This window comes from Littorina saxatilis, linkage group LG9 (genome assembly GCF_037325665.1).
Source record: "Littorina saxatilis isolate snail1 linkage group LG9, US_GU_Lsax_2.0, whole genome shotgun sequence".
Lineage (NCBI taxonomy): Eukaryota > Metazoa > Mollusca > Gastropoda > Littorinimorpha > Littorinidae > Littorina > Littorina saxatilis.
The window spans coordinates 58,742,927-58,755,184 of NC_090253.1; the positions used below are offsets into that span (position 1 = coordinate 58,742,927).

Below are 12,258 nucleotides of genomic sequence, written 5' to 3' on the forward strand. Positions count from 1 at the left end.
TGCGCACGCGCGTGTGTATTAGTTTGTGTTAGGGGGTGGGGGTGAGCGCTAGGGTAAATGATGATAGTTGCAGAATTATTGTCACCGTTGTTGCTGCTACTGTACTCATTACGATGCATGTGGCAAAGAGCAACGTGCTTTCATTTCAAAAACATAAATTACATTTCCCGGTGAAGCTTTTTCTTTCATAGCCGCCCCCCCCCCCCCCCCTCTCTCTATCTCTCCCTCTTTTCTCCACTTCTCACTTGTTCTCCGCCTCGTGTCTGTCTCTTTCCCCCTCTGTTGGGTTTGAACTAGTGCTCTTAACCCTGCATACGCATTTTCGCCCCACATAAACACAACCCCAGTACTACCTCTCATCCCCCACACTACACCCTCCCCCTCTATGCGACTTGCCTCTGTGTCTCGTATGTGTGTGTGTGTGTGTGTGTGTGTGTGTGTGTGTGTGTGTGTGAGTGAGTGTATGTGTGTGAGTGAGTGTATGTGTGTGTACATGTGTGTGTACATGTGTGTGTGTGTGTGTGTGTGTACATGTGTGTGTGTACATGTGTGTGTGTGTGAGTGTGTACGTGTGTGTGTGTGTGTGTACGTGTGTGTGTGTGTGTGTGTGTACATGTGTGTGTGTGTGTGTGTGTGTACATGTGTGAGTGTGTGTGTGTGTGTGTGTGTGTGTGTGTGTGTGTGTGTGTGTGTGTGTTTCAATTCTTGTTAGCCTACACACGCATTCAACTCCACATAAAGGCAACCCGAGCGCCATCTCACCTGGATACGAAAACACATTCATGCAAACTGATATTATAAATTCGCTTAACCCGTCATTATTTCTTATTTTCAGTGGCCCATACCCAGGTCTACGGCTTCGGGTTCCGTCCATACGAGTTCTCTTCCCTGTCTCACGGCTCGACAGGGGGCGCCAGTAACGAGAGTGTGTCGTTTTACCGACAGAGGGAGCTGCAGCTAGGAATGCACGGAATGCGCTCTGCCCTTTACCCTTCCTTCTACGTCATCGTTTCTTGGGTAGCCGCCATCTTGAGTCTTGACGTCAAGCCTTTCGTGGTGAGATTTAACGAATGTCTTCTTCTGTAAAATAATATAGGGTGACATGACAGTACAAAGAGTCACTTGAGACGAAACGTCAAGCTATGCAAAGATTCTCCCTTTCCTTTTGTGAACGTATGTGTGTGCTCCTGGTGTTGGGGTAGAGGAATGTAGTGTGCTGTTTTCCCCTTACACACTTACACGGATATTTGATTAACTGAGAACGTTTTTTTTACGAGTGATGCTGTCCAATTCTGATTTTTTTAAAGGCTCGTGTGAATGCATGACTCTCAGAGATCCTCTACCACTGTCCTATCAGAGCCGCCCACTCCAAAGCAGTAACACCCACACACATTGTTTGTTTGTTTGTTTGCTTAACGCCTAGCCGACCACGAAGGGCCATATCAGGGCGGTGCTGCTTTGACATTTAACGTGCGCCACACACAAGACAGAAGTCGCAGCACAGGCTTCATGTCTCACCCAGTCACATTATTCTGACACCGGACCAACCAGTCCTAGCACTAACCCCATAATGCCAGACGCCAGGCGGAGCAGCCACTAGATTGCCAATTTTAAAGTCTTAGGTATGACCCGGCCGGGGTTCGAACCCACGACCTCCCGATCACGGGGCGGACGCCTTACCACTAGGCCAACCGTGCCGGTACCCACACACATTCTAAACAGGGAGACTAGTAAGGTTACAGAATAAAGAATAAAAACAAACAAGAAAGATATACTGTAAACGTTAGTCGAGCACTCGCATACACTGTAGAAGAGACTTCACAGCAATAAAACTTTGGAATTGTTATTGCTAAGATTGTAGACATACTGTAAACGTTAGTCGAGCATTCGCATACACTGTAGTAGAGACTTCACAGCAATAACAATCTGGAATTGTTATTGCTAAGATTGTAGACATACTGTATACGTTGGTCGAGCACTCGCATACACTGTAGAAGAGACTTCACAGCAATAAAACTTTGGAATTGTTATTGCTAAGATTGTAGACATACTGTAAACGTTAGTCGAGCATTCGCATACACTATAGAAGAGACTTCACAGCAATGATAAATTCAGAGTTTAAGTTTTAATGCCATCAAGCAGTGACATCTGAACAACAGTAGGAGGGATGCTTAGAGCACAATCAGAGCACATCTGTCTGGCTTGGTGTCCATGCAACTAATGCCAAAAAACTAACGCTATCATATTTATTCACGTTATGGTTTTCTCGCCTTTTACTATTTGTATATTCATGGGATGCTGTCTAGATCTTCAATGAGATTTTCATTGACGTCACTCGACAGTAACTTGATGGAATGTTCTGTAATAGACGAAACGAAATATTCGCCGACTTAATCAGTTAATGCAGTGGACGGACATACACCTAATAATGATATAATAAAATGAACACGACGAAGAACTTGGGTTAGTATTGTGTTGACTGAAACACAAACAGCTGGTTTAATTAACAGTCAACTAAAAGCCTGGACAATTATTCAATCGGTGGCATACACTGGACATTATTGATCTTGTGGAAGAGCACATAAAATCTTGTGAGAACAGATCATTTGTTACTAAGACCTTCGGTCTCACGAAATAGACAAGAAAGCAAGTTCAAAATGTCTTGGTAGGTTAAATAAATATTGTTTTAAAGTATACATTAGTTCCACTTTCACATTTCTTTCATGCCTGGTATTTTTCAGCTGTGGAAAGTTGCCCATGCTGTTGTTTCCTCTCTGCTGCCGCTGTCAGTGTACCGCTTCTCAAGGACATACTTCAGCTGCCATGATGCATCATGTCTGGCCGCCATCTTGGCAGTCACGTCGACACACCTCAATGTACTTGGCACTCACCCACTGCTCAACAGTTTCCTGGCACCCGCCGTGTTCTGGGCGTTGTCCTGCATCCTTCCTTTGGTCTGTGGACACAGGTCACCAAGTTTCCTGGCATCAAGCGAAGAGGCCAAAGACTCGGATCATCATGGCAGCAACGGGATAGTCTATGGGCAATCTCAGACCAAGCCTCATGTGAATGGTTTAAACACTTTGGGAACAGCGAGTCAGAGTTTTGACGGAAAAGTTTGTGGGAAAAATGGGACTCGGCCTCTCTTGAATGGCGTGAAAGCTCAGAGTCTGCACGGAAAAGTCTGTGAGCAAACCGAGACCAAGCCTACCGTGAATGGCGTGAAAACGTCACGAACAGAGAGTGAGAGTTACCCCGGCTGCAATGGCGAACTTTTTCACCCAAGACCAAACGCTGACACCAGCAGCTCGGCTCTTCGTGAGAATGGGCACATCCCTCACTCGAACGGCACGATACCTGGAGGTTTTGATAAGGTATCGGACAAACTTGAGAAAGATTTTCACTTCGCACACTCTGATCGAAACGGGGTCACCACTTGTTCTAATGGTAATGCAAAACTGAGTTTAGTTTCTCAGCTTAAACCCCAGGAATTGTTTGAATCCAAAGTACTTCTTTCTTTCAGAGCAACACTGCTGAATTTTCTGAGTGGCTTTGTGCTGGCTTTGTGTGTTTATATGAGAGTGGATGTCGCACTTTTCACAGCCGTTACCCTACTCCCGAAATTTCGCTCTGGACGTGCCCAGTTTGGCTCCCTCATTGTCTGCTCCCTGGGAGCAGTCCTGGGGATATCCTGTGGCGTTCTGCAAGACTTCTGGTTTTACGATGAACTGGTCTTATCACCTCAAAACTGGGCCCGGTTCAACGTGTTCCGTGACTTGTCCGGAGATTTGTTCGGCAAGTCCTTTTTCTTCAGATACTTTGAGCTTTTGTTTGGCAACACTCTGGGGCTGTCCGTTCTGGTTGCCTGCAGTGTGATCATTGTTCTCTCTTCAGTCGTTGTACAAGTAAAGAGCTATATTTGTCAACTGTGGGCGTGCAACAGAAACGACAAGTTCAGAAGTCAGAATGAAAATAACTCTTCCACAATAGACTACTCTCATCACATCAACCAGAGCGACAGCAACGAAAACCAAGATCCCAACCTGAATCACTGGAACTCAGATGTACCAAACCGTGACAACAACAACAACTGTAACAACAGCAACAACAACAACAACAACAACAACAACAACAACAACAACCACCACCACCACCACCACGACAACAACACTCTCAAAAGCGACTTCATCAGCAATACCACCAACAATAAACTTGAGGTCAGTCAAAAAGTGGATGAAACCTCCGTGGTAAACAGATCTGATTCTCATAAAACGAACATGTCCGAGTATAATCGTGCAACCACTCTCACCCTCTCGTGGGCAGCTCTCTTGCTGTTCTACTCGTCCAAGGAACACAAAGAGCTCAGGTTCGTCCACAACACCACAGTGCTCATGCTGATCTCTAGCGCATTCGTCATCTCCACCACGCTGAACATTCTGTCACGGAAGTTTGACTGTCGTCAGGGTCAACTCCTCACAGTCATCGTCCTAACTCTGTTCGCGGCGGACCAGTGGAGCTCGTTCCCAAGTTCCAAAGACCAATCCAACAAACCGTGGGCCTACCAGCGGATCGAAGACAGCCATGACGTCAACGCGTGCCTTGACTACGTCAGCGCTCAGAATGACGTCACAGGAGTGTTTTTAGACAGCAATTTCCACGCCACTGCGGGTTACGCGCTGCTTCACAAAGACGTCCCGGTCTTTACTCTCCTCGTGCACGAGTTTGTCGAGTTTGATGACGTCACTTCCAAGATGAGAGTAAGCAAGCCCAGCCTCTTAGACGGTTTTAAAAATGTATCTTACGTCACTGTCGACAAATTGTCAAACTTCGTGTCGGTTCAGAATGCAGGGTACTTGGTGAAAGTCTTAATCCAAAAACAGCAATACAACTACTTCATCATCGCAAAGGAAAGGAAGTTTCTCGAAGTCGGCTTCACTGACGTTTTTGCACACGGCACTATGCGCGTGGTGAGGCGAACCTTTGAGCCTTTAGAAGAACGACAACTCGTGACTATGGCTTCTAGAGCGCCGATAGGAGTTAATGCCACTGTGTTAAAATACGAGGGGGATGTGTTGTTCAGGTTTCACCGCTTCCCTTTGGCATTGGAACGTTACACGGCTGCCGTTCAGCTGAATCCTGGGATAGCTCAGATTTACCAAGCTATTGCTGCGTGCAAACGGAAGTTGGGCGACGAACGGGAAGCCAGGAAGTGGATCGAGACATGCGTAAAGCTTTTTGGAGTGAAAGAATGTAGCCTACCGCTCAGCATTACGAATATCAACCCTGACCGTACTATGTTTTAGTGTGTGTGTGTGTGTGTGTGTGTGTGTGTGTGTGTGTGTGTGTGTGTGTGTGTGTGTGTGTGGTGTGGTGTGTGTGTGTGTGTGTGTGTGTGTAGTCGACAGTGGGTAAAACGACGACACTTCTTTCCAATCGCCGAAAATGGAGCCTTCAGTTCAGAGCTCTGCTGCAGGTCTGCCCGTACTGTTTTCAAGGTTGGGAAACAAATGACTATAATGATTGCCTGTGACTCCAAGGACTTCAGAGAGTTACCGGAACTTTTATGGCCATAGCTGCAGATTTGTGACAAACAATAAATCCTAAGAACTTCTCTGTCGGTCTGTGAATGCAGTGCACAATTTTGATTGATACTCTTGCCATTATCTATTCCTATATTAGGCATTACATACTCATTTGTAAACCAAAGTTTCCATGCAATAAGTGCGTGCATTTGCGAATGTGTGTGTGTGTGTGTGTGTGTGTGTGTGTGTGTGTGTGTGTGTGTGTGTGTGTGTGTGTGTGTGTGTGTGTGTGTGTGTGTGTGTGTGTTTAAGTGTCTGCACCGTATATTTACGAACACATTGTGTATTCATTTTAGACTGATAAAGTGCCCAATAAATCGAAATGGCAAATTTTTTGTTTTCGTTTTATTTTTTTTGCGTGTGCGTGTATTTTGCCAGCATGTATTTATGATTTTGAGATGTAATTTGCGGTGAAAGGAAAATAAACTGAGATTTCCGAAGTAAGCAAACATATGTTTGTTAATGTGTGTGTGGGTGTGTGTGCGTACGTGTGGACGAGCGAGAGAGAATCTGTGTGTGTGTGTGTGTGTGTATGTGTGTGTGTGTGTGTGTGGTGTGTGTGTGTGTGTGTGTGTGTGTGTGTGTGTGTGTGTGTGTGTGTGTGTGTGTGTGTGATCAAGACAAAGGCCAATACAGACACACAGACAAAATAGTGAAGCGGACTAAATACGGACAGACAAGCATATATTGAGTCCAGTGCAGATAAACGGATAGACACAGTAATGTACAGTACACAAATCAAGAGAGAAAGACAGACATTTCAGAATTCGTGTTCTTTGTTTTATGCATAAAAGCCTGCTTGTCGACCTAGGTAGACAGACATTGTTGCTCACAGACAGACAGGCACACACACGCACGAACAAACAATATATAGACAGAAAGACAGACACACATAACTATAGACACACACACACACACTCACACACACGCACGCACGCAAACACAATTAACAAGCGCACACACAAACACACACACACAAACACACACACACACACAATCACCATCACACACACACACACACACACACACACACACACACACACACACACACACACAATACTGTACACAATGTATGCTTGCAGACAACCAACGGGCCATCAATCGTGACACCACGCTGTGTGATTATCACTGAACATGACAGTGTCAAGAGTTGGTATGGCCATGGCATGATACGTGATTGGTTAAAGATATAGTGGCCTCAGTCAACACATAAACACACACACACACACTTACACACACACACACACACTTACACACACACACACACACACACAAACACACACACACACCCACACACTCTACATCAATCGTGACACCACGCTGTGTGATTTTCACTGAACATGACAGTGTCAAGTGTTAGTATGGCCATGACATGATAAGTGGTTGGTTAAAGATATAGTTGCCTCAGTCAACACACACACACACACATACACACACACACACACAGACACACACAGACACACAGACACACACATACACACACAGACACACACACACTCACACACACAGACACAGACACACACACACACCCACAGACACACACAGACAGACACACACACACATACACACACACACACACACAAACAGACACACACACACAGACACACACACACAGACACACACACACACACACTTACACACACACACACACACACACAAACACACACACACACCTACACACGCTTTTTCATTTGCTTTCTCTTATTCCGTGCACATGATCCTTACAAAAAATCAGTGTCTTAATACTTTACTTTTTGTCAGTTTAAGTGACACGTTTGAGAAAGTAACTTTGTTGGGCGCCTTTCTCAAATTGCAACGTAATGCGCCTGTTGCTGACATACCGCATTGCGGAAAAGTTTTGGCTGAGAGCACGAATTTCACGTGGAAACCGTGCGGGTATCGGGTGATTTCGCTCACCGTTTAGAACACGTGTTCCAAGCATGCTATAGGTGTGTTTGGTAGGCGACCAGTGATTGGTCAGGATGATCGCTTGGTTTGGGGTAGCGACTGCTGATTGGTCAGGGAGATCACATGGTCTTTCTTCCCAGTCCTTCTGTCTTTCTTTTCGCTACAAGCTTTACAGACGACAAGGTCTGGTTTGTTCCCGTGACTAAGATTTGGAGGATTCCAACGCGTTGCAAGACTGGTTTAGGTCGACCAACGGGCTTCTGGCGTCAGTGCAGAACGCAGAAGGCTTAGGACGTGAGGGATTTGGCTACATACTTTCGCTGACGAGCGGGAGCCAAATATTCAAGCGGTTTGCTTGGGAGAGCTACGTTTTACGAGCTGTTGAGGTAATTAGCAGTTACTTTACGCTGGTGACCGGTCAATGTCTGTGAAATGTAAACTCTGTGTTTTGTTTCTCCACGATAGCGTATAACTTGCTCATTATAACGCTAAATTGTAATCTGTATATGGTTTTTGCAGATATGGAGAGGCGGAGAAAATGTCTTGAGTTGTTATTAAAAGTCTATCCTTGCAGGTACCACGTGCTCGCTGAAGGGGGAAGTTAGATATGTTTAAAGGTGGTAAAAGGGGGATTGTTGCCATGGTCACTGCACCAATTGTTCTTGTTTCAGCTTGTTGCTGGAGGTGTTGCTGGAGGTGTTGCTGGAGGTGTTGCTGGAGGTGTTGCTGGAGGTGTTGCTGGAGGTGTTGCTGTATGTTTGCTACCTGGCTGCTACCTGTTTGCTGTTGAAGACGGGCTACACTGTTGCTGTCCTTTGTTCTACGGTTGCTGTTCTACGGCTGTTACTGGTGTTGCTCCAACTTCATAGCTTCTTCGTATCGCGCAGCGGCTAATTCGTTCAAACCAAACGCATAGAGTTGTGGCGCTTCTTTCACCAGAACATCCGCTTCCGGTTCAAGCTGCAAAAACGGAATGACGTCATTAAGTCGTTTTTCTTCCTGTCTCGTTCCTGCTCGTTTCACAACTTTTGTGGATACAGTCTGGAAGATAGTTTTGAACCCCGCATCCAAAAAGTCTGTGTCAGCGCTCAGGACCAAATAGTTGAACTCCTTGTGTTTGATCAAGTGTGACAGTAAATACCGTGTGTTCTGAGGAAGAAAGAAGTTTGACACTTTGCTGGAAGTTATCACAGAGATCCTTCCTGAGTTATCTGACCACAATTTTCGTTTCAATCTTGTTCTTGCTGTGAGTCCGTACTCATGATAGCCACTGTTGGTCAAGGTTAAAATGGGAACGTTTTGACGAAGTAGGATATATCCGCCAATCAAATTCACGTTTTTGTCGAAAAATACACCACTGACGTCATCCCGTGACGCAATGAAGTTCAAACACTTGGTGACGTCATAGTTCTCCGTCTTACCCTCATACACCCAAGTGCTCAAGGATCCGTCACGAACGGATGGGAAGCTGTTCCATTGTGAGCTTGCGAATAATACTGCGATGAGCAACGTTGAAAATCTGGAGGGAATTTTAGGAAATGTCGCACAGATTGTCTTGGCAACGGATAAAGTATTTGCAGCGCTTAGTACGAGATACAAAACAATTACGTGATGAACAAAACGCAGTTCCTTGTGCAGCTGCAGTGAGTAAACAGCCATGAGACCAACGAAGCTTGCAAACAGCTTTGCTTTCTGGATTGAACTAAATCGAAATTCTTCAGCATTCTCTTCTTTCAAGGCGCACACAGCTGTGATTCCGAAACCAACAAAATTAACGGCAGCAAGCAACACCATTCCCTCGTTTCTGAACAGAATCTCGTGCAAATAAAAATCCAGCGACTGCGCTCCAAAAAGCTGCGATGTTGCGTGTGACATGCCATTGAACCTCAACCAGTTCAAAGGGGACATAACCCCTGCCCCGTAGAAATGAAAATCGTCCATGATTCCGACAGCGAGTCCCGCCACTGCCCCGAGGAGACTGAGGAGAAAATGTTGAAAGAAATTTTTCTGTCGGAGGATTTTGGACAGTGTATGAGGAAAGCAGTACGGAATGAGCAATGCAGACACGAGCAAGACACTGTCAGGTCTCACGTAACAGGACAGCACCAGCCAAAAACTGCACGTGCATAGCGTGACTCGTTTTGTGAAAGAACAAGGATGCACAGTTTTGTCTTTGAAATCAGTACATTTTTTGTCATGTTCTTTTTCGAAACCGTTACTCGTTCCCTGCTCTATGAGATCATTTTTACAAAACTTCTCATCGTCTTCAGGTTTGGAAAAGGATTTTAGTGGCATACAGAGTTTGTCTGGACTAGTTTTGTTGGCATTTTCATCCACCATCGGAGAGTAGAAGAGAGCGGAGGAAGGAGCGGCAGAGTGTCTTGACACAATGCAGCACACTTTGTCAAAAAGCTTACACACAGTGTAGAGGACAGAAGACTTGAAGACAGGCTTGGACTGCACAGCGATGCTTCCCTGGTGCATGGCAGCAGTTTCGTTTTCCAGGTTTCTACTGCATGAACTGAGCTCAGTATTTCTCAACAGCGTATGTCTTGACTGACTAGATTTACTTGAGTTTTCAAAACTGGAAACCTTCTTGGTGTTTTCGGCATACACAGCTACATTTTCGTCTGCACTTTGTTCGTGAACTATACATTCAGGACTTTTGTCTTCCTTTTTCACCGCCTTTAGGACTGTTCGGTTTGTGTGTGACTCTTCCACTGTTATGCTGTCGGGCTTCACCAGAAACAGACTCATAATCCCAGCCAGTGACAGGAAAATGCCGGGAGCAAGGAAGCTGTGTACAAGTGTGTGAGTGCCCAGTATGTTCAGGTGAACAGAGCTCCCTACCAGCATGGCGGCCACAACACCAACATCACGTGACCGGAAGAGTGATGACGCAAAGACGTGCGCAGCCAATGGCAGCAGGGAGGATACGACCACGTGAGCGATTCGCCAGACCTGCACACAGTTGAAGAAGTCTGTGAGACGTTCATGATGATTAACATCGTTTTTAGGAGTAAGGACGACATGAAGATGATAAATGATAAATGTTTGCTCAAGCACACACACACACACACACACACACACACGCACACACACACACACACACACACACACACACACACACACACACAATCTCTCTCTATCTTTCTCTGTGTGAGTATCTCTCTCCTTTGCTCACACTCTCCTGCCCTATCTCCTTCCCTCTACCCTCGAAGTAAATCACAAGACAACGCAAAACAGCAGTAATCCACTTGAAGATGTGTGAATACTGTCATAAAGATTGTCGTGTCTATTTGTTTGCGCAAAGATACCATCCTGTAATACCAGGAAGGGCACATATCAAAGGCTGTTTTACCAAATAAGGAGCTGCTCTGCATCCCAGCATTCCCGTCAACCAGCTGACGATGACGTAGAAGCGAGGGTAGAGAGGGGAGCGAAGCGCGTACATGCCGAGTTGCAGCTCCCTCTGTTGGTACAAGGACAAGTTATCGCCCTTGGCAGGGGCAAGGAACTCGAACGTCCGAAATCCGTAGCCATAGACCTCCGAGTGAGCCACTGGAACATAAGTTTCAAGAGAATATTGGATAACAATAGTTTTAATAAAAGGAAAACTACTTTCTTTTGTCTCGTTGTTGATTTTCCTGACCAATTACACCTGTCGGAAAGGGCACCTCCAATGCAAAGACCATTTTGATTGGCCCCAAGGGTGTCCTTTAATTGCAGGCACCACTGTACTAAAGTCTTGTGTGCAAACCTTTATGAAACTTGACTACCCGGATGACGACGGTTAAGACCTGATTTCACAACCCAACAGTATTGACGTAGCGTATTCCTTGAACTCAAAATGCATTTCTTTCTAGTGTGTGTTTCAAAGCTTTTACTATTAGACACACAGGCTTTGATGTGTTCGGCTTCTCTTCACCAGACGAAAAGCTAATTACGCTTGGAAAGCAGACACCACACAAAATACAATCTGATAGCACAAAGCCAACAACGTAATGTTTTGGCCCTGGTCGTATCAGGTGTAATCTATTTCTGAGCTAATAAATGAGACGGACTGTCATTTCCTTTTTGCAACCAGGACGAACATGCAAGGCTTGACTGGGTTGTGGTGGGGTGAGGATGAAAGGTACCCTCCTGCCGGGTCATTAGATATTGTACGCGAACACAGACCTAGCCAGGCTTTGACATGGGTTAAGCCCCCCTCCCCCCCCCCCCCCCGCCACTTGGTCACATTCAAAAATAAACACCCTGACTGCTTGCTGTGGTGAGTTGGAAGTTTTGATGAATTAATTTCCGAAGTTAATTCTTAGAAATATAAAACTGTGCACAGAGAGTACCCAGACTGTTTAATTTTGGTATGTGACTAAATGGAGGGGTGGTTCTTATCCCCTGTGAAAGCCAGATCTGATCCAGTGAGGCGGGGTGGGCCTTTTAGTTTGGGAGGAAGAAGTTTTGTCACAAGGAAGGGAAAGGACAGAGAAATATTAATAGGTAAAGGCACAGTCGTCCTGGTGTACACGATCCAACTCACCATTTTAAAATATTGATAGGTAAAGACATAGTCGTCCTGGTGTACACGATTCAACTCACCATTTTAAAATATTGATAGGTAAAGGCACAGTCGTCCTGGTGTACACGATTCAACTCACCATTTTAAAATATTGATAGGTAAAGGCACAGTCGTCCTGGTGTACACGATTCAACTCACTATTTTAAAATATTGATAGGTAAAGACATAGTCGTCCTGGTGTACACGATT

At 45.4% G+C, this 12,258-nt stretch overlaps 2 protein-coding genes across 2 annotated transcripts in view; one reads left to right on the forward strand and one right to left on the reverse strand.

The window, feature by feature from the left end:
* Positions 1 to 835: 835 nt before the first annotated feature.
* On the forward strand, positions 836 to 6,022 carry LOC138976610 (uncharacterized; the record flags this gene model as incomplete). The annotated part of the gene is given in 2 exon segments (XM_070349473.1): positions 836 to 1,056; positions 2,742 to 6,022. Coding segments are annotated over 2 exon segments (2,783 nt in total), but the record flags the coding sequence as incomplete, so codon positions are not given.
* Positions 6,023 to 8,107: 2,085 nt separating this feature from the next.
* Positions 8,108 to 12,258, reverse strand: part of LOC138976611 (uncharacterized) — a 36,489-nt gene continuing 32,338 nt past the window's right edge. The window contains exons 2-3 of the mRNA XM_070349475.1: positions 10,852 to 11,051; positions 8,108 to 10,451 (exon numbers count right to left, since the gene is read on the reverse strand). Coding sequence (XP_070205576.1) covers positions 8,334 to 10,451; positions 10,852 to 11,051 — 2,318 coding nt within the window. The 3' untranslated portion in view covers positions 8,108 to 8,333. The remainder of the gene's footprint in view (positions 10,452 to 10,851; positions 11,052 to 12,258) is intronic.